Genomic DNA, 23,732 nt, shown 5'->3' with positions numbered 1-23,732 from the left:
AAGTTGCCCCGAGGGGCACATGAAATAAGAGGCCTGTTTTGGTGGCAACACAAAACATTTTCAAAAATTTGATCATGGATCTAATCAGAGGTAGGCAAGCTGTGGCCTACAGACTTCACACAGCTTCCAAACCTTTAAAAAAATAGGTCAAATTTAGGCAGCACAATTTTCAGGTTAAATTTTACATTTGCTTCCTATTGTAGGAAGTTAGCACCCACCCCACTCCTAGAAAAATGAAATATCCTGGGAAATATTAAGAAGACAGAATATTTCCCCTAAAAAGAGTAGAAACTCAGAAGCAGAAACTCACCTCAGAGAGGTAGAAACTCAACCCCCTCCCCACCTTTGCTAATGGGCCATTAAGGCCTCGGCCAGAGTATTCTACATAATAAAGGCCTCTACCCATCTCACCACCTGGCCTGGGAAGATTATATCAGCCAACATTCAGGTGAAGCCATGTGGTCTGGACAAAGCCTAAAATGTTAAGACCCCCGCCCCTGGGACTCTGACAGCCAATGGGATAAATTTATTGCACAGGAACAGGAAACACTAAGGTGGGCCCCAACAGAGTGTATATAAGGGTCTCTCAGCATCTTGGCCTGCCCTCCTTTTCCTTCTTTCTTCATCCAGGGCATGTGATTCTGTCCACTATTAAACCATCTTTCCAAATGGCCTCCATGTTTCCAGTGTCTTTTTCCCCACTTGGAACTGAACCCAGAAGAATAATTCCTCCAACACTATGAGAGTCTCAAATGTGCTTTTTCAAGAGGCAACTGGACTTTCTGTTTTTTCTTTGAAGACATTTCGCTTCTTGGATGAGAAGCGAAATGTCTTTAAAGAAAAACTAGAAAGTCCAGTTTTCTCCTGACAAAGCACCTTTGAGACAACCATGACCTGGATTAATGAGAACCTCCACTGACTTCCTATGAAAGGATTGCCTATAGATGTAGACTTCATATTGATAAATATAATAAAATTGATGCCACATATGGAAGTTAAAAAAGCATGCTATTCAATAATATTACAACATATTACTTATTTTCCATTGTATCTTTTAACTTATTTTTAAGCACTTGCTATGTATTTTTGATGATATATGCATCTGTTGTGCTCTTTTTCCCCGTTATTTTAAAAGCAATATTTTTTAATAAAAAATAGTTCATGCTGCCTGATCATACTTGGGGCTAAACAAACCACAGATCCTACTATAGACCTAATTGAATGCTTTCACGTATATTCTAGTTTTATTGATATGCCTATCATTAAATTCTTGCTTTGAGAAGCTTCTATGAGGAGCTATTCCCAATGAAATCAATGTGCAGTTGAAAAAAAAAAGTTCTTGCAAGAGTGATTGGCGCAAACATGATGCCAACTTAGGAACCCTTCAGATATGTTGACTTCACTTCCCAGAATTTATACGACTATTGATTTATGATGTTGAAGATCATACATATGGAAGTTGCCCAAGTTGCTGAAGGTATATTTCATTTCATTTCAAATGTATGGATCCACTCAAGAACAATTATAAAGAACAGGAAGCTTCCACCTCTCCATCAGGCTTTCAAGACTGAAAAAGATTGTCTTCTTGTTGCATCTGGCATTTTAGTTTGCAAACCTGCTGCATGTTAGCATTTCATAAGAGAGAACTATGTTCTGAATCAGAAAGCCAGGGCTCCCATGGATTCCTGAGCCAGGGACCTCTGCTGGAGGATCAGAAAGTCAAGACAGCTGCACAAAGAGCTGCTCCTTTTTATATCTGTAATATAAGCAGTACCTGTAAAATGAGGGGTGGGGCTTTGATTGGACAGTTGTAGCTAATCATCTGGACTTTAAAAAAAAATGCGCCATGAAGCAGCTTATCTTGACCACCACACAAATAGCAGAATACAAGCCACTGCAGCAAACATGAGTGATGTGATATGCTATTATACCTTATCCAATCAGAACTCTGAACAGCCAACTGACACATTGCCAGGCGATGCCGGCTGGAAACCAAACCCTGTAAAGAAATAGATGTCAGAATTAATGAAAGGAAATTCTGGATTATTAGACTTTTTAAATGTCAAATTAAGGAATAACTGCTTTATTAGTCTTAGGCCTCATATATTGTGATATCTGCTGGGTAAACTTAATGCTCCTCAGTTCCCTAATTCAGAGATGAGCAGCGCCAAACAATCATCAGACACTGCTGGATGGACTACAGACTAGAACTTTCACAAATTGCATTGCTAAATTTCAGCAGCAAACTACCAAAAACAGATATACAATTTTTGCCGATTATGGTAGGAAAAACTAGGAAAAAAATACAGGTTCAATGCAGCATAAAAACTGTCATACTCTTCAAATGAATGCCCCAAAGTCCCAATCTTGCCATATCATCATTTTTGTAGATTTTGCTGCTCCAAATAATTTTTGAAAAACAGTCCCTAAATACTTAAAAGCTTCCCATTTCTCAGGACCCCGGAGAGCAGCTCCGATTAGATCGGAGAGTTGGCTTGATATCAGCATTCCAAATAATGCACCCATAGAAAGCAGAACTCTGAGGCAGGGAAATTCCTCAAAGAACAATTTATTGGATACATGAAATTGGCACAGCTGGTGAAAACTGATTCTGAAGTTCCTGCGGCTTTCACCTAATTAAAAAGTAAATGTTTCTCCTTTCCCACAAGTCACTTGTCATTCTGTTCAATCAAGGTGCTGGCCGGTTGCTTGGTTACTTCACTCCTCCTCTGGCCAGCCACCTGTGAGAATGTCCTTGGTTCCCACAGGAAAACTTTATTGCTTTGGCTATAAAACCCCATCTAGCTATTTCCCTCTCCCTCTGTTGTATGGCAACCCTGAAGCCTCTAAGATGGCCTCAGCCATGTTCACTTCAGGATTGATACACTCTAGCCTTACATACACATATTTCCCCCTTCCTGTCTGTTTCTAGATTGCTAGTGTTACTTATAAACTACTTAATCTAACGGATTACAGATAACAAATAACAGATAATCAGAGTTGGAAGGGACCTTGTAGGTCATCTAGTCCAACCCCCCGCCCAAGCGGGAGACCCTACACCATTTCTGACAAATGGGAGTCCAACCTCTTCTTGAAAGTCTCAAGTGATGGTGCTCCCACAACTTCCGAGGGCAAGCTGTTCCATTGGTTGATTGTTCTCACTGTCAGAAAGTTTCTCCTTATTTCCAGGTTAAATCTCTCCTTATTCAGTTTCTATCCATTATTCCTTGTATGTCCTACAGGCACTTTAGAAAATAGATTGACCCCTTCCTCCCTTTGGTAGCCCCTGAAATATTGGAAAACCACTATCGTGTCTCCCCTGGTCCTTCTCTTTACTAGAGTAGCCAAGCCCAGTTCCTGCAACCGTTTGTTGTATGTTTTAGCCTCCAGTCCCCTAATCATCTAAAATATCATCTAATATCATCTAAATATCATCTGATAATCTAAAATCAACTAACTATAGAGTGGTCAAATGTTCAGAGGAAAAAGTTGGGCACTTGCATTTTTAATAAATGTGTAGGAAAGGAATTTCAGGTGGCAAAGCTTGTCTTTTAAGGCCACAAGAAAAATCTCCATCTGACTAGCCTCTTCTTTACAACAATACAGAATTACAAAATAAAAATGGAAGTGAGAGGGGTTTTTTTTGCTCAGCTATGTCAGATATTTTTAAATGGAGATGGTAACAAAGAAAATCTCCTATCTGTAAAGTGGATCATTCTGTTGTATTATGTACAATGGACACGTTTAATGAAAACAGTAAAGTATGATCTCTTGTTCCTTTCCCCAAAGGCCACTACACCTCGTTGATAGGGATCCTGTGGGAACTAAGTGATAATTTTAGAAAATGAACTATCCCATGATGACATTGGCATAGAGCATTGTGTTTCAGATGATAATTTAAAAATCAGAAGAAATGACAAATTGATGAAGCAAAAAATCATTTAATTAAGTAAAGCTTGCCATGTTCATGCTACAGATTTACTTATACTAGTTGCCTTCTCCAACTAGTGCATTCCTACCTGAAAAAGGTAACATTAAGAGTTTAAGCAACAGATGTCACACTTGTTCATCTTAGGGTGCCTAGTATCCATTCCCCATGTGATTATCCATTCCCCATGTGATTATCTTTTTGAACAAAGAAGAAAAGGAAAAAAAAATAAACCTACCTGTTTTCCATATGAGTCATGTACGGGTGAGACTATTCCACCAATGACAATGAATCTTCCTGTCTTGTGTAGATAATCTCGGGCTCTTTCTAGTGAAAGAGAAACAGGAAGGAAGTGAGGCATAGATTAATACTTGAACACTGATCACTGATGAAAAAGCCAGCAAAATTAATAGAAATAATTTGCTGTCCAGGACAGGCAGTCCTTCCAAAATTGTTCTCAGTTACCATAAAGGAGCAATTGACCCTGATGTGCATGCAAATTTATACAAGTCAAAGGTAAGGTTCCCCTCACGTATACATGCTAGTCATTTCCGGCTCTAGGGGGTGGTGCTCATCTCCGTTACAAAGCCAAAGAGCCAGAGCTGTCCGAAGACATCTCTATGGTCATGTGGATGGCATGACTAAATGCTGAAGGCACACGGAATGCTGCTACCTTCCCACCAAAGTGGTCCCTATTTTTCTACTTGCATTTTTACATGCTTTCGAACTGCTAGATTGGCAGAAGCGGAGACAAGCAACAGGAGCTCATTCCGTTACGCGGTGCTAGGAGTCATTACCATAATTCATTTGGTCATAAATCATATATTTACATCCTCATTTTAACAATTCCAGTTATTGGTTATTGACAACCTTCCTCAACATCCACATTGGTTCCTCAGAGTGAAGGATCACTTAGTTAAATGGAATTTCTTTCCTCTGAAAGTCTATACGAGGACATAAGGAGTTTTAAGACCTTGGGTACAAACCTGACAGTGTCTCCAAAAGTTGTTGCCAAATTAGAATATTTAAGATAAAGAAATTATTAAATACATGTGTTCCTGCAGTGTGCTCATGAAGAACAGCTTTCTGGAGTGCAAATGGACAATCTTATATGATTTTTTCTTTTTTTTCGAAAGTCTTTGGTGGCCAGAATTTTGTGTCTGGCCACCAATCTCCACCAAAATGTTGTCTCTGCTCCTTCAGGAACATCAAGTTCAGCATTAAATTTTTGTGATCTACTTGTGAGTTGGATGCTGGGAAGGATTTCAATCAAGGTCCCAACTTTAATTCAGCCTATATGGGCATAAGGCTAGCACATTACAAGCATAATTTTTAACCACTGTCAGATGTAGCTAATTTACAGTTAAAGATGTTCTGAGCAACAGGATAAAAATTCCACTTGTTGAGTTATTATTCTTTCTGGATTACAAAGATTTTAAAACCTTTTGACAAAAATCTTAAAAAGGAATCAATCCAGGAAAGTTTAAAATGGATAAAAATAGCTATTTTTAAAGATTATTTTTTATGAAAGTGCTTTTAAATAAATTGGAATTAAAATAAATAAATTGGACTTTTATGGACATATTTTTATTTACTATTAAAGAGGCAATTAGTGTACTCTACAAAACAAAAGATAAAAATAATATAAACCAGATTCTAATCTGACTGTAACTATGGAGATGTTGACTATGGTGCTGTCTGTAACTATGGAGCGCAGTGAGATCAAAATGTTAAGGGAACGGGAAAACAAAATAGAAAAAATAGGGATGGAGAAACTTGCCTTTTTTTTCTTTATTTGAGACACTTTTGCTTTTGGATTATAATATAATGACAATGACCTGAAGGGCAGCAAAAATGGAGGAAAGGAGAGAATCATTAGACTATCTGCAGAGAGGTAGTAGCAAAGATTTCAGTTGCTGTATGTTTTGTCCAGAAGGAACTTTTAGAAAAATTTAAAGAACATTAGAGGAGATTTAAATAAGGGTATCAGATAAGTGGTGGGATTCAAAAAATTTTACTACCGGTTCTATGGGCATGGCATGGCTGGCTTGGTGAGCGTGGCAGGGCAAGGATACTGTAAAATCTCCATTCCCACCCCACTCCAGGGGAAGGATATTGTAAAATCACCATTCCCTCCCCACTCCTGAGGGAAGGTTACTGCAAAATCCCCACTCCCTCCCTGCCTCACTAACCTGATTTCCAGCTCCATTCTCTTGTGCAGGGCAACAAAAGAAGATCCAGCTGATCAGGACTTGGGAGGCAGAGAATAGATGGGGGCGAGGCCAGTCAGAGGTGGTATTTGCCGGTTCTCCAAACTACTCAAAATTTCTACTACCGCTTCTCCAGAACTGGTCAGAACCTGCTGAATACCACCTCTGTATCAGATGAGACTACACAAAACTTCAACAGATGCAACAGGAAACCGAAAGGGATAATATTGAAGTAGGCAGTTAAAGGTATCAATTTTTGTAAAGTTTTGGCTTTATTATAAATTACAAATATAAATGAAGGAAATGCTCTTCAAAATAGAAAAAAAAGCCATAATTTTAAAAAAGTAAACCAAAATTTAATTTTAATTTAATAGGAAACACATTGTAGAAAACTGGACATAAAATATTTGATTTATAAAAATTTAGGTGAATTTATTTCAGTAGAATCAAAAATAGAATTTGAGTGGTTTTGTATATAAATCCCCAACTAAAACCAGAATTTGTATTAACTGATGAGCATGGCAGATTTATTGGGGTGGAAGTTAATTTGCATGGGATTAGGATTTCAGTATAGGAATTTATGTCCAAAAATGAAGACAAACTATTCTTTTATAAAGGACTTATGAAGAGATTAATAAGGTTTTCTAGTGGAAATGTATGCTTCATAAAGGATTGGAATGGAGTGAACTCTCCACAACTGAATAAAACTTTTTGGGAAAAAATATCACAATTAATCAAGGCCAATTACCAGGTTTTCTTTGATTTGATTGACAATTTAGGACTGGTTGATATACAAAGATAGAAAAATGGCAGTTCAAGAAACTATTCTTACTTTTCTGAAAGGCAAGAACAGACTTAAAACTGTATTTCAATGAATGTGGTTACTAAGCTTTCTAAAGTAGAAATATTACCTTTTCCCCCGGAATCATACTCCTGTGAGTTTGGTTTACAAATAGAAATCTAGTTCTTTTAGATGGAGACTAAATGAAATGTTATTACAGAAAGAAGCAATAGTGGAGAATTGTAAAAAGAAATTAAAATAACTTTTTGAAAATAATTTCAGAAAAGGCACTGATTTAAGAATGATTTGGGATGCAAGTGAAGTTTTTGTTAAAGATTATTTTATATATAAGTCTTAAAAAGAGAGGAAATTAAAAAAAACTATTTTGAATGAAATAAAGAAAAAAGAAGAAAAATTAAAGTAATTTCCAGAGAAGATATGTATTTCTCAACAAATTAAGCATTTATCAGATAGTAAAAGAAATGTAAATACAAGTGAATTATGTAAAGCAAAAAGTGTATTTGCAAATAAGGCAGGGAAGTGGCTAGCATATAAATTAGGAAAAGAAAAAATAAAGAAAGAACATGATATTGAAATTACAAGAGGAAGATACTCTATTAATGGATCATGATGTCATACAGAAGTGACATCTCTCTGGTTGTTCAAAACAAAAGGTACTAAAGATTGCAGAGGAACAGAGACAGATTATGAATGGACCTACTACAATAAGGAAAATTTTGGAAGCCATATAAAAGATTACACTAGGAAAGTGCCTGGACCAGGCTCTTATTATAAATGTCTGGAAGATGATGAATTTTCAACATTTACAAAATAAACACAATAAACTCTGTCCTACAGGGAAGATGATAAAGAATTGGAAAGAGGCCAAAACTACATTAATACTTCAAGAGGGATAAGATTTGACTTTAACAAGAAATTGTAGGGCAATATCATTACTGAATAATGACTATAAGTTGTTCATAATGTTTCCAGCTAATAGACTGAAAATAATATTTCAAGAATATTTCAATAATATTTCAATTATTCATGAGGATCAATGTGGGTTTTTACCTAAAAGACAGTTAAAGGACAGTGTTAGCAATGTGTTAAGACACTTTATAACATTTGGAGCAGCATAATAATAAATAAAAAAAACAAGCTGCATCGATCTTGCAGTGCAAATAAAGCCTTTGGCAATCTGATTTGGGCTTTCTTGTTCAATGTTTTGGAAAATATGATTTTTGGAGAGAATTTTATAAAATGGGCAAAGTAGATCAGAGGTGGTATTCAGCAGGTTCTGATCAGTTCTGGAGAACCGGTAGTGGAAATTTTGAGTAGTTTGGAGAACCGGCAAATGCCACCTCTGACTGGAGATTTTACAGTATCCTTCCCCTACCACACCCACCAAGCCATGCTCACCGATAGTAAAAAAATTTGAATCCCACTACTGAAGTAGATTTACATTTCACAGAAAGCGCAAATAATTGTTAATGGAGATCTAACAAAGCACCGTGAAACAGAAAATAAAAATCAATAGAGGGAGCTCACACTCTTCCCTCATATATTTTGATTCTTGAAATTCCGAATAGAGGATGAAAAGATTATGTTTTTTTAAAAAAATCTATAAATTAAGGGCTTTGGCAGTGGACTTGCTGTTGATTTTGGAAGATCCTTTAGAGGGAATTGAAATATTAATGGACAAATTAAAAGAATGTGGTGCATTAGAAGTTTCAAGATCAATACACAGAAGGCAAGGATGTTAAAAAAAATATGAAAATAGAAGATCAGACAGAATTGACGGATAACATGGGTTTTAAGATTGACAAATATGAACTACATGTTATTTCAAAATAACTGTTAAGATATAGAATGAAGTTTTAAAAAGACATGTTAAGATGGGATAAACCAGAGGTCTCTAACTTTGGCAACTTTAAGTTTTGTGGACTTCAACTCCCAGAATTCCTCAGCCAGCAAAGCTGGGACTTGAAGTCCACAAGTCTTAAAGTTGCCAAGGTTGGAGACCCCTGGGATAAAATATAACTTCATTGCTGGGGAGAATTTCTGTGATAAAAATGAATGTATTGCCTATAGTGATATTCAGTTTCAGAACACACATGTTTTGAAAGCGGAGTTAGAGGGGCACGATCTGAGATTTGGGTAGCAGAGATATTTATGTCCAACTAAATTACAGTTAATGTGGATTTTAAAAATTATTAGATGCACCATGTTGAGAATAGGTATAAACCCAAAGGTGTGTGGGGCTCAAGACCCCTTTGTGGCTCTCAGTAGAAGAAAGATTTTATAGACAGTAAATAATAGGCAAACCTAACTTACTGTAAGAGATTAAACATTTTTTTCAAGGGAAGTATAAAATACAACCAAGACAAGAAGTGGTAGGAGAGAGATATAGATATCAATAGGTCTCTTATTTACAATTATTAGATAGATAGACTAGTATATAATCACTGTAGACAAAGGAATTTATTATTTTGAACACTGTAAGATGGACTTTGAAATAAAACTGTGTACAAGTGAAGAATACACAATTGCTAAAATGTATAAAAATTTATTGAAATTTGAAACAGAAGAAAAAGTGAAAGAATATAATAAGATGGGTTAAAAATTGGTTATAATAAACAGATGGACCACTGCAAAACCCTGCAGTTGAAAAGGTTGAAATTTACACTACGTTATAATCTTAAAGTTTATAAAATGGTGTTCCATTGGTACATGTCATCAGAAAAATTGTCAAGAATGTTTTTAATAAAAATTATATATAAAAAACAAAAATGATTAAATACATGGATGAGTATAATAATTGCATTTTGTTGTATTTTCACTGTTATAAAATCTAAATGTCAATTGAATTGAATCAGATTTGTCTGTTGTGTTCTAACATGTTTATTTATCTAGTACCACCTTTTTTTAGTGTGAAGACTGTATGTGGACTTTATGTAGCTCCTCCCTATTTCTTTAGTATCTTTTTGAAGAGGAATGCCCAAAATTATATATATCATTCAAAGAATATGCCAAAATTTGTATAAATACATTATGGGAGCAGCAATTTTATTATAGATTCCTTATTTTTGGGATATGTGTGTGTGAAAAATTGCAATATCTATCTAGTCATATTCCCAGCATTACAGGAGGAGAGTCTACAGTTTTAACACCCATATTAAATATTAAATGTTCCCTAAGGTATAACAAAGTATCTTACAGTGTCAGAAAAGACCTGACCATTATATATGTGAAGGTTAATATTTTATGCCACAGCATGTATCCCACTGAACCATCTTTGCCATTTTATGAGCCTCAGTTTAGCTCAAGTTTCTTTTTTTAATGTTTTTATTACCATGAATAATTGAATATACATGTTAACACTGAAGCTGACCTGACCGAAGCCATTTTTGACAGCTTTTATATTGCCACACTGGAGCTGAGATATAGGGAGGAGGGATTTGAGATAGTTGATATTCTGTAACCAAAGCAAATTATTTTCTCCTGGGAACCAAGGTCATTCTCACACCTGGTTGGAGGAAGACAGAGTGATGTCACCCGGCAGCCAAATTGCACAGTGATTGGACCATGTGACTGTTTTGACAAAGTGGGAAAACGTTAACTTTTAATTAGGTAAAAATCACGCAAGTCTTCAGAGTCAGTTTTCACCAGATCTGTGCCAAGATGATAAATAAAGCTATTCTTTGAGGAATCTATCTGCCTTGGAGTTTTGCTTGCTATAGAATTATTACTTGGAACCCTGACAGTACATCTACATATGTGACCATTAGACAGATGACCCTAATTTCAGAGAATAAACATCTTAAAATACAGCAGCTTTAATAAAGATTCATGGAGAACCAATGCTATTTTGGAGCTGGAAGAAGGAGCAAAGAAATTTGGGGATCACTTCTTCAGGTTTATGCTAATTTATGCTAATAGTGGGACCTGGAATGGAATCAATTATTTTAGTTGAAAAAGTAGAGCTGCTCTGCTTTTCATCTCTTCTACCATTGCAATTTAGAAATCGGTTGAAGAAGCAAGAAGCTACTGAGATCTATGGTCTTCTCCATTTTTTTCTTTCTACCAGGATGCCATTCCACTGTGCATAACTGTCCAGTACAAAATATTCCAGGGTCTGTCAAAACAGTGCTACCTTCAACAAATATAATATTTTAAATGTGTGCTAGGCAGAAATTAAACAGTTACTGAATGATTTCTTGTTCTAGTTTCCAGTTTCTACAGCTGGCATTACCATGTTGTGAGCATGTTGCATTGACTTCTCTATTAGCTCAATTATGGCACTGCTTAAGCATACTATTATATTGTTAAAAGGGAAAGAAAACTACTCATCGCTCCACAAAGACTACTCTTAATTCTACTAACACAGTACACCTAGCCTGCTAGGGAATGTAGGCTTGCCATTTTGACTACAATATGACTTCCTGGATTTTAGAACATACAGAAAGCAGCAATAGAAAACAGTAACTTTCAAGCCACAATGTTGAAAGGACAGGAGTAATTGAAGCTTGTCCAAATAAGGGTGATGGCAGATGAAGGATAGCCAACCAGCATGGTCTCAACAATAGGAGTTTTATGTGTGTTGCAAGCCACATCACCAATTAAAAGAACTGTATGAAACATGTAACTCTTTAAATTAACTGGGTGGGGATATAATTGTTTTCATTAAAATACAGTAAACTTTTACGATTACAAAGCTCAGTTTAAGTATAAGACAAAATGTGTTCTGTATTTTACTCATGCATAAACTTTCATTCACTAATTAGTAGACACAGGGTTCTAACAGGCACCTCTTTCCCCAATTCCTTTATTAAATTGAAGGTTTAATGATAATTATTTAAAAAAATAATCAATTACCAAACAAAGCAAACACAATGATGTAACCTTTCCAGAGACCTATCTAGGATCTTGTGAAATAAGGAAGGAAATAGGTTATGCCTATCTTTTCACCACATATTTATCACATTATGCCATTTTTTCTAAGTATCTCATGATATTCTGGTCTAAAAATCTGACTGATAACTTTTCTTATTCCAAACATATTCAAAGGTCTGTGTCTCATATATAAATTGTGAAATGGAGGTCCGAAATATACCAAAAACTGATCTCAGTATATGGTTATTTATCAGTTTCCTATATGCTTCCCATTTATTTCAAAATCTCTTCCACCTTGACAATGTGTTCCTGCTGCTTTAAATGAACAGATGCATTTAGAAGGCTCAGGTCACATTTTTCGAAGTGTGATACAGTTCTTCACCTCTGTTCTCATTTATCTCTAACACAATCCTTTCAATATTATTTTTAATTAACTCCTTAATGTCTGAAAGCCACATGGAATAAAACAAAACTGCTTGGAATGCTCCCTTTCCCAGCAGCTGTTCACTTTTGCCAACTATGTAGGACTACAAGGGGTTGATACAGAAATAACCACAACTTTCAACGGAGCCACACTATAGATGCTACCCATTCAAAGAAACAATTCATTATGACTTGTTTTATGTGAAAATGGCAAAGCGTCTATGAGAATCACATTCTGCTACAATTCTAGCCAAAGATCCATAGATATTGACAACAGCATAGATTACTTACATCTGAGCTTTATAAAACGATCAGGCTCACCAGTCATGTTGGACTCAAAAGTTTTAAATCAGTGATAGGATTCAAAACCTTTTACCACCGGTTCAGTGGTGTAGCTTGGTGAGTGCGCTCTGCAGGCACAGAGGCATTCCAATTCACCTCCTACAATCCTGCACTCTCCCGGTCGCTTCAGCAGCTGCCACACTGCACTCTGCTGTGCCACACGAAGCAGCTGCGCTTCAAAAGCAGAGGATAAAGGCAGGAGTGGGATTCAAATTTTTAACAAACGGTTCTGTGGGCATGGCTTAGGTGATGGGCGTGGCTTGGTGGTCATGTGACTGGGTGGACATGGCTTGGCGGTCATGTTATTGGCTGGGTGTGGCCAATTCAATATCACTCACATCGAGGCACGCATCTCCTTGCCTGACCTCTCATGACTGTGGGGATGCTGCAACAGTTGTAAGTGTGAAAAATGGTCATAAGTCACTTTTTTCAGTGCCATTGTAGCTTTGAATGGTCATTCCACACAAGCAAGGTACCAGCAAAGGAGGGGGGAAAAAAACTCCAGAGAAGTTCCTGAGATAGGAAGACTAGTCCTGCCAAAAATGTAATAAGGGTTAATGGAGAGGCAGTTTCTGTAAGCAACACCAGAATGTTTCCTTCCTGCCCTCCTTACAGGATTAGGCCAGTAATTTCTTCTAACAACCGGTTCTCCGAACTGCTTAGAATGTTAACAACCGGTTCCAGCAAATAGGTGCGAACCTGTAGAATCCCACCCCTGGATAAAGGTGAGTATGGGAGCCTAGGTGGGCAGGCGGGCGGGCCCAACAGCAAAGTGGTGGAGAGAACCAGTTCAGTCTTCACTGCTCATCGCCACTACTGGCTCGGCAGAACCGGGTCAAAGCGATAGCATACCACCACTGCTTTGAATGTATAAACAAATAGAATAGTGCCAAGAACCATATTCTGGCCAAAGATTCATATAATCTGAAAATAGACTAGAACAGAAATAAAGAAGACTTAACTAGGTTTGATGCAAACAACAATTGATGTTACAACTTATTCTCCATAAAAGTAACATGCCTATGACAAGTGAACAATCAAAGATGAACAAAGAAAAGTTGATGTTTTTGAACCAGGGTGAGAGAAATTATTCAGGTATTCAGCAGGTTCTGACCAGTTCTGGACAACTGGTAGCAGAAATTTTGAGTAGTTCAGAGAACCGGCAAATACCACCTCTGACTGGCCCCGCCCCCATCTATTTTCTGCCTCCTGAGTCCCAGCTGATTGGCTGGGTCTTCTTTGCCCTGCACAGGAGAATGCAGCTGGAAAGCTAGTTAGTGGGGTGGGGAAGGAATGGGGTTTTTGCAGTATCCTTCCCCTGCCATGCTGACCAGAGGTGGTATTCAGCAGGTTCTGACCAGTTCTGGAGAATCAGTAGTGGAAATTTTGAGTAGTTTGGAGAACCAGCAAATATCACCTCTGACTGGAGATTTTACAGTATCCTTCCCCTGCCACGCCCACCAAGCGACATGCACAGAACCGGTAGTAAAAAAAATTGAATCCCACCATTGATGCTGACCAAGCCATGCTGACCAAGCCATGCCATGCCCACCAAGCCACACTAACAGAACAGGTAGTAAAAAATTTTGAATATCACCACTGGATAAATTGTTTGAGGATACCATGGACCACAAGAAGAATAAATCACTTAATACTAGATAAAATAAAATGAGATAGCTCACTGGACACATTAATAAGAAAATTAAAGTTTAGATAAGAGATGGTTTGGTGTGGTGGTTAAGGCACCCGGCTAGAAACTGGAAGGTTATGATTTCTATTCCCATCTTAGGCTCAACACCAGCTGGGTGTCTTTGAACTAGTCACTCTCTCTCAGTCCTAGGAAGGAGGCTACGACAACCACTTCTAAAGATTGTCCAGGCAGTATCTGAAATTTGCACATGATTGAATAGAAGTAGAAAAAAGGCATAGATATTTTGGATATATACAGTAATATGTAAGTCAGGTCTATTGAATACAACTTTGAGGGCAATTGAAGAAGGCAGCAACTACCATTAATAATCCAAGCATGAACTGAAGCAAATTCTGGCAGATTTTTCTTTTTCTACTTGTCCTGAATATTTTTAAAGGTGTATTACCTCTGTCTAATAATGAAAACTTACTTCTACAGCTGTGCTGCCGTTATGTGGTGGAATCTTCCAGAACTATTGCAAGTATGTGTTTCTGCTAAGAATAATTTTTACTACATTTTTCACACTCTTCTGATAAGAAACAACCTGATTCTGCATATAAAAATGTGCAGTTTTGATTTACCATTATATCTAGTAAGACTTCCATTACTTTGATTTGTGGTCTCCTCTTGAACTTCAGACTCATGTTCTTCTGCTGCCTCACACAAGATCCATGTGTCTGTCTCAATACATTTTTTCAATTTATTGTTTTATCATAGAGAATAAAATATAAAACAATAAAACAAACAAACAAAATGAAGCAAAACAAAAACATACATTCAACCCTAACAACAGCAAAACTTTTTTTCTCAATTTCTGATCAAAAGAATCAGATAATTCCACTATCCAATTTCCCTAGCAATGTTAGAAAACCTTCACTCTCACTGTTCAATTGCTGAATGATAATATTGTTGCAAATTTCCATCCACTCAATGATCACAACCTGAATTTTGCATAATTTATATAATTTGAGCTAAGACATACCTTCAGGCTCTACAGCATAGGTAAGAGTAGCTTCTCTGTGACCCTTTCAAACAGGGATGGGGAATAATTTAAAACCTCTCTGGTAAGCCTCTTTTTCCAATAATTATGACAGGCTGTCATCAGTCAGACAATCTTCTGAGCACCCCTAGGTATAGCTAGCTGGCAATTTCTAAGACTTCTCCCTTCCCTCAGTTCTAAGAAAAGAGAAATCTACTTTAGATCTTCCTGCTGAAACCCCAGAAATACAGAATTTAATAACCTTTGTGCTAATGCTGATAAACAAGAAATAGCTTTATAATTGAGGTGACGTGCTCATGGCGAAGATTTTAGAATAAATTCCTTTACAAAACTGAAGCAGTTAAATTTCTAAATAGAAAAGGGACTTATTAAGGGAGGCAACAGGTACGCATAGAAAATTCCAAATAAAATCATTTTAGACCAGGGTCTAAATTTAGGCTAAATCATTTGCTTGGCATAGTTTTGTATAAACTTTTGGGTTTGAAACACACGCTGCATGTAATGGTTGGAAAAAGATTTCCAGGGCTTCCTGCTTGCACATTTTCAAGTATTTATTCTCAGTTTTATATAGTGAAGGACATAAATGAAAAAAATAACTTCTTTGTGGAGACTGGATGTTGCTTTGCAATTCAAGAATGGTATTTCACCTGCAATATATTTAGTGAACAAAACAAAGCAGAAATTATCTAAGAGGTTAGTTCACCTGCTAACTACCTTTAATGGAATTACAAAGGTATAACCTAGTTTTTACCTGCTGTGCTTTTATGTAAATGTGAATCCCAACAAGCTAAGTTGAATTCCAACAAGCTAAGTTGAATCCCAACAAGCTAAGCAAACTGGCATAGGGTCTGTTTCTCAGATGCTTCAGGAGATACTATGGTACCATATCCCAAGTAGAAGTTATCATTTTTCTTATACATAAAAATATATCCTATACCTTCATATCATACAAACCATATCATACCACACCAACCACATCACAACATACCATATCATATCATACCAAGCACAAAACACAGTATACTTACTGGATATCGGTACAGCCAAAATATATTGCAGGGGGCTTCTCAAAGAAAGCTCACTAGAGAATGGTGGAAACAGACAGAAGTCTCCAAGAGGTTATATTGTATTGTAAGATAAACATTAGTGAAATTAGAGAACTGTACATTCATGTACAGAACAGAACCCAGCATTTTAGCATCATTAAATTACTACTATTAAGCCATGTGAAATAATATTGCTTACTGGATTATTGCATAACTGATGAATTTTGCTATAAGCTATTAGTATTGTTGATTTGCCTTCTCTAAATATCGTATGTTGGCCATTTTCAAAGAATTCTAGTTCTATCTAAGGTGAAATGGTATTACTTGGTTTTGTTTTTTTTCTTGTGCCTTTGAATTAGTGTAGACTCCTGGTGACTGCTTAAGCAACTCCTTGCAGTTTTCTTGCAAGATATTGGAAGAGGTTTGTCCTTCCTAGGGCTGAGAGAGATTCACTCAGCTGGCTTTGTGCCTAAAGTAGGGCTAGAAGTCATATTCTCCCCATTTCTAGCCTGATGCCTTAACCTTTGTGCCAAACTGGCTCTCTCTTCGATCCTATGGTTATGGCAGCTTTATTCTGGTTGGGTGGAGGCATTTTGGAAAGAACTCCCAATGTATTATAACTGCAGACTATCTTTGTCCTCCCATTGGCCAGTTCTCTGGGGCTGATGATTCCACCCTCATTTGGGTGGAGTGACCCTAAGGGTACAGATAAACCCCTCAAGTAACCTCAAGAGCTCTCAGGAAGAGTGGTAACAACCAGATGACTACAAAGAAATATAATCCTTCTGGCAATTCGAAACCCTAATGCCTTCAATACCCCCCCCACCCTCCATTCTCTCAGAACTAATCCTTCCATCAACCCCACCATCCCGCAAGAACCAATGAAGCTTCTTGGATGAGAAGCAAAATGTCTTCTTCTTCCTCATGGAAAAAACAGTCCAGTTGCCCTTTGAAAAAACACCTTTGAGGCACTTTTAACATGTTTCTTGTAATAGCAACTAGTATAATTCTTGCCTCCTAAGTGAAAGTTTGCTATTTTGAAACACAGCATTTTTTCAAATGTATTATTATGCCTTTTGAGAGTTCTACTTCTCCCTTAACTTATTTTTTTTCCATTCTACTTTTTTCTAATTTTCTGAAATTTAAGTGTTTACCCTCAGCTCCCAAATAGGCCATAGTGGGCCCATATAATCAGCATTCTGTTCCACAAAATGCAACCAGGAATCTCACTTATAACAAATTAAGGCAATCCTCCATGCCTATTGTTGTTCCTTTGCTTTTAGTGAGTAGAGCCACACAGTTTCCATGGCTGGAGGCAGTAATTAGTCATGAAGTCTAATCTATTAGCTTTTGAGAGATCTGTCTGAATTTATTTAATCCTTTGGAAAGCCATCTACACCAGCAACCAAACATTTTATGGCATATCGTGGTAGTTTCTTTGAATAGGCTTCCTCATAACTGAATGGGTCTATCCTCTGGATGTAGTAGCAATAGTAACATAATAATTTAATATGAATGCTTAATAAGAATATTAATAATGCTATTCCAAGACTTTTTGAGTACTTTCTGAGTGTTTAGAGTTATAGCAACCATGCCAAATTAAGCAAATTTACATCACCGTGAGAGGCTATGACAGAGAGTTGGGAATACAATTGAAGAAAATGCTGCTTTCTATATAAGAAAAAGAGTTGAAGCTAAAATTTTCTAAAGCTTCTGTACTCAGAGAACTCAAACTGTCAGTCTGTCTTAATTTCATCCTGGATGACCTTGAGGAAACTTTGCACATTTGTCTCTAACAACTCTACTCTGAGAAGGACTGTCAACCATTTAATGCAGCTTTCTAACTTCTTATTATGTCACAACCTTTGTATCAGGCTGGGTGTGGGTCTGCATGCACACAAATAAACATGTGTATATATCCACTAAAAATAAGACTTCAGATATCAGGGATGTCTATGATTGTCTCTGAATTCTTCATATCTTATACAGTATAGCAGTTTTTCTATCTTTTTTTCAGCTTGGCACTACAAAGGATATTGCAATGTCATCAGAATGGGTGGGATTGACTTTTTTTAATCCTTAACTTTTCCTTTGGCGAGTTTAAAGAGAAAAAATGGCTCAACACAACCATTTTCTTTTGCCAAAGGAAAAAGCAAAAAAAAAAAAAGGTATATATTTGGAGGCACCTAAGAGTTGCTATGGCTTAAACCTAAGCTATTTATTTATTTATAATTTATGTGTAACAAAATTTACTGGTCATTCCCATCTAGTGCTTTCCTTTAAAACACAAAATGTGTGTATGGAGGGAAGGATAAGGCAGAATTAACTGAAAGCAGAGAAGGATTTTTCTTCCCCAATTCATTTTACTCCTGACAATACTATCTGTAGATATTTTGGATTATAGACTGTGAACCAATTAAAGACACATAAAACAACTGAAGAAAGAAATCACTCTTCTCATCTTCTAATATTTCACTAATTCCATTCCTGTTGTTAAGCTACTTTAACCACAATAAGCTTGACAATCACACTTTTAATAAGTCAAACTCATAGTTCCATTACAAATGTCTCATTCAAACCTAAGAAACCAACTGGGATCTCTCTTCAGGAGTCAACTTAGAATTGCAATTCTTCACTGGATTCTTGAAATCTCCTGTTTTCCACTCTCTGAATTATTTTTTCTCACTCTGTTCATCCCACCGTGTTTCATTTCTTTGGTGGTAATAGCATGCACTTTCCCAAAATTTCTCTTCATCCATTTGACATCATTATTTATTTCTTCGTTTCTGGTCCAATGTTTCTATGGATTTTACTGTGAAAATTCTGAAGGCTTTGAAAAGAAACCAGAATATTCTTTGGGGGAAAATATATGCCTCGAACAAGGCTATTTAAAGTGTCTGAGAAGACCAGGAGCAGAATGTTAGTTACTTCTTATATCAAATGTAATTTCTTTTGTTTTCTAGTGATCTTAGTCTACTTAAAATCAGTGGTCTCAATAAATGAAATCCAAATTATTGCAAATACTAAAACACTTGAATTTTATAACTTCTATTTAACTGAGTTCAGAATAATTGTCCTATAATTCTCTGAAAATGCCCTGGATCCAAGCACAAATTAGACCTATTTTTGACATTGGTGTAGAGTATACAGGGTTTTTATTTGGGTACGGAGGTTCCATTGATCCCTTTTTTAATTTGTTACACTGAAATACTGACAGAAACTAGGTAAATGGGTTGGGATTCTATCAGCCGCATAATTCTCTAAACATTGAACAGAAGAGTACCAAAATTCAGCAAAACAATTACCAAGGAAGCTGTTAAGAAAAAGACCTAGAAACTTTCATCCTAAACTTCTCTTTTGTGATCAGTTGCAGCACGAATTACAGAATAACACAGACAAGAGAGAAAAAGAGAGAGAGAGAGAGAGAGGGAGGGAGGGAGACACCCAGCACATTATTATATTGTGCAGAGCAACATAATGACATTTCCTATGGCCACTGCTAGTAAAGGCATTGTAAAAATTCCAGATGTTAAAAAATGATGTACCCTTTAAACAATGGCAAAATGATTTATCAAGTTTTATATAGTGGGGGAGGCGGAAACTGAGAATAAAATATAAGATTTTACAAAAAGCAAAAGAAAGAGGATTAGAGATACTTAAATTGTATTTTGATGCTTGTTGTATGGATAAAGGAATGGTTATTGTTAAGAAATAAGAAAATATTAGAATTGGAGGATCAAAATCTGAGGTTTGCATAGCATTGTTTCTTATAGTATGAAAAGTTTCTGAACAAGCTTTTTATAGTAGAGAAACAGCATATAAAGAATTATGGTTAACATACGTGATCAAAGGACATCATTTTCAATGATTTTCTTATAATCAGTTGAAAGTGAGGTTTAGTATGGACAACAGGACAATTGGAATTGAGAAGAAAACTGAATCTGAAGTAGAATTATGTACAAATATTGATCATATAACAGCTAATATGTATAAAATTTAAATTTGTATACATTTTGTATAAATCAAATGAAGATTTGTAACAGAAGATGAATTTAAAGATTGTATGTGAAATGGCCTGCAAATTTTGGTTAAAATATAAATATGGGCATAACATATGGAAGAAAATGTAAGAAACTAGTGTTAAATTTACACTGTGTCATAAAAAGACAAAAATTTTATATACGATACTGACAAATATATATATATATATGTTTTCTGAGGTTCTCGCGGGTATTTGTATGTGGATCTTTGGTTGTTCGGGTTTTCTCCCGCGTAAGATTCGAAGTATCTAGGCAACGTTTCGATGAAGTCTCATTCATCATCTTCAGGCTTCTGTCTTCGGCTCTTGCTTCTCAGACTGATGTGAGATTGCAGCTGCTTCTTCCTTTTAACTGCTAGTGGGGGTGGGACTTGATTGGGTGGGGGCTTGGCTGTGTTCTGATTGGGTGGGGGTGTGTTCTCATTGGTAGGGGGTTTGGCTGTGTTCTGATTGGCTGGAGGCGTGTTCTGTTCAGGTGGGGGCTTGTTTGTGCTCAGGTTAGTCTTAGTTGCTGGGGATTTGAGTTGGTGAGCTGTGATCTTGCTGTTTGGCTTCGAGTTCGTGACTATGGGTCTGAGTGGGGTTCCTTCTTTGTGTATCTTGGGGAGACCATAAAGCTTAGGGCATCTGGATGATTTCTCTCTGGGTATAATTCTTTGCTGGATTTCTTCACTGATGGGGGAGGCTTTTATTTTGGATTTAGTAGTTTTTTCTAGGTAGGTGGTGGGGTCTGTCTTTAGGGGTTTGTATGTGGGGTCTTGGAATAGGTTGGTTAACTTGGTTTGGTAGTCAGATGTGTTCATAACCACTGTCGCGTTGCCCTTGTCTGCTGGTAGGATTATTATGCTGGTGTCTTCTTTCAGGTTAAGTAGTGCAGTTTGTTCTTCTTTGGATAAGTTGCTTTTGGGTGGTTTGCTAGTGCAGAGGATGTTGGTGATTTCGAGTCTGATTTTGTTAGCATCATCAGGGTTGGTTTTGGTCAGGCTGGTTTCAACTCCGCATATGATGGTTTCTGTGGGGATGTGTTTGGGAGCGACAGCAAAGTTGAATCCTTTTGAAAGGACCTTGGTTTCAGCTTTGGTGAGGATCTTGTCTGAGATGTTGTGCACTGTTTGTTTCATATGTGGCTGTGGGAGGAGAGGAGTTGGTTTCTGGCATTGTTGTAGTTTTCTGATGCCCTAAGCTTTATGGTCTCCCCAAGATACACAAAGAAGGAACCCCACTCAGACCCATAGTCAGCTCCATAGGCTCACCTCTACAAAACCTGGCCAAATTTCTCACCAAACAACTACAACCCTATGCAGAATCCATCAACTCACACGTAAGAAACTCATTCCAGTTCATCGAGATCATAAAGAAACAAAACTTACAACCCAGCGACCTACTAGTAAGCTTCGATGTCATATCCCTCTTCACCCAAGTGCCAATAAAAGAAGCCTTGAGAGCCATCCAAAACAAATACAACCCCCTCCAAGCACATCCTAGATCTGACCAACCACTGCCTATCCAATACATACTTCACCTACAATGGACAAAAATACAAACAAATAGAAGGAGCACCCATGGGATCACCCCTCTCACCTGTCATCGCAAACCTCTACATGGAACACTTTGAAACACAAGCTCTAGAAAAATACAACCACAAACCCAAACTCTGGCTCAGATACGTAGATGACACCTTCATAATCTGGCCACACGGAAAGAAAAACTGAACAACTTCCTCACACACCTCAACAGCCTACACCCCAAAATACAATTCACCATGGAAACAGAAGCCAACAATCAACTCCCCTTCCTAGATGTCTTGGTATACAAAAGATCCAATGGCTCCCTAGGACACACCATCTACCAGAAGAAAACACATACAAACCGCTATCTACATGCACTCTCACACCACCACCCAGCACAGATCAATTCCGTGGCCGAGACACTCATCTCCAGAACAAAATGCTTAGCTGATGAACAACACCAAAAAGCCGAACTACACACTCTCACCAATGTACTAACAGCCAATGGATTCCAAAGAAGGAAGATTACCCACCTAATCCAAAAGAAACCCCAACCAAAATCCAAGACAGAGAACAAGAAAACGGCAAAGCCCTCCTCCCATATATAAAAGGCACCACAGACAAAATCAGCAAGATCCTCCAAAAACACAACATTAAAACAGCATTCTGCACAAACAGAAAAATATCCACCATCCTAAGAAACCCCAAAGACAAAATCGAATTAGAAAACCAAGGAGTATATGAAATCCCCTGCACTGCCTGCCCCGCCACATACATTGGACAAACGAACAGAAGAATAAGTGCACGTGTTGAAGAACATAAGAACTCAATCAAAAAGAAGAAACGACCTCCTCCCTGGTCCAACACCTCAAAACCACAGAACATGAGATTGACTTTAAAAATACCAGAACCATCGCCAAAACTTAACACTTCAACAGCAGAATAATCAGAGAAGCCATAGAGATAGAAAAACGCCCACACAGCATGAACAAATGAGATGACACCTCCCGCCTTCCAGCCATTTGGAAACCCGCCCCCATGAACAGACGAGTACCCAACATGAAGATTGACACCAGACCCACACCCATGAGAGCCACACAAGATGCCACCACCACACTTCCATGTAGAAAACAGACTCACACCCACTCAGAAGATGACACACGACCACGGACCAGAAGCCGCACTGCAGCTGCATCACTACCCACTTCAAACCCCTCCGAGCCATACACAAAGCAAACCGACACCCACTATGAAGATGCAGCACGACCACGAACTCGAAGCCAAACAGCAAGATCACAGCTCACCAACTCAAATCCCCCAGCAACTAAGACTAACCTGAGCACAAACAAGCCCCCACCTGAACAGAACATGCCTCCAGCCAATCAGAACATGGCCAACCCCCAACCAATCAGAACACAGCCAAACCCCCTACCAATGAGAACACACCCCCACCCAATCAGAACACAGCCAAGCCCCCACCCAATCAAGTCCCACCCCACTAGCAGTTAAAAGGAGGAAGCAGCTGCAATCTCACATTACTCTGAGAAGCACAGAGCCGGAGACAGAAGCCTGAAGATGATGAATGAGACTTCATCGAAACGTTGCCTAGATACTTGAATCTTACGCGGGAGAAAACCCGAACAACCAAAGATCCACATATATATATATATGTATGTATGTATGTATGTATGTATGTATGTATATGTATATATATGTATGTATGTATATGTATATATATATATATATTTAAAAAAACAAACCTGTGTTGAAAGTATGAAAAAGAGACTTTTTGTCATGGTTGGTGGACTTGAGAAAAAATATAGAAATTTTTAATGCAAAATCATAAAACACTGCAAAAGATAATGTAGATGA

The 23,732-nt window shown here is 37.4% G+C and overlaps 1 protein-coding gene across 1 annotated transcript in view; it reads right to left on the bottom strand.

Annotated features, from left to right (window-relative positions):
- Positions 1–23,732, bottom strand: part of NMNAT2 (nicotinamide nucleotide adenylyltransferase 2) — an 86,181-nt gene that overhangs the window by 28,439 nt on the left and 34,010 nt on the right. Inside the window, exons 2-3 of the mRNA XM_087930437.1 lie at positions 4,167–4,255; positions 1,932–1,999 (exon numbers count right to left, since the gene is read on the bottom strand). Of these exons, the coding sequence (XP_087786563.1) occupies positions 1,932–1,999; positions 4,167–4,255 (157 nt within the window). The remainder of the gene's footprint in view (positions 1–1,931; positions 2,000–4,166; positions 4,256–23,732) is intronic.

Source organism: Pseudonaja textilis, chromosome 3 (genome assembly GCF_049901715.1).
Source record: "Pseudonaja textilis isolate UNSWEBS1 chromosome 3, rPseTex1.2, whole genome shotgun sequence".
Taxonomy (NCBI): domain Eukaryota; kingdom Metazoa; phylum Chordata; class Lepidosauria; order Squamata; family Elapidae; genus Pseudonaja; species Pseudonaja textilis.
Note: the sequence above shows the minus strand (reverse complement) of the source record. Positions and strands in the feature narration are given on the sequence as shown.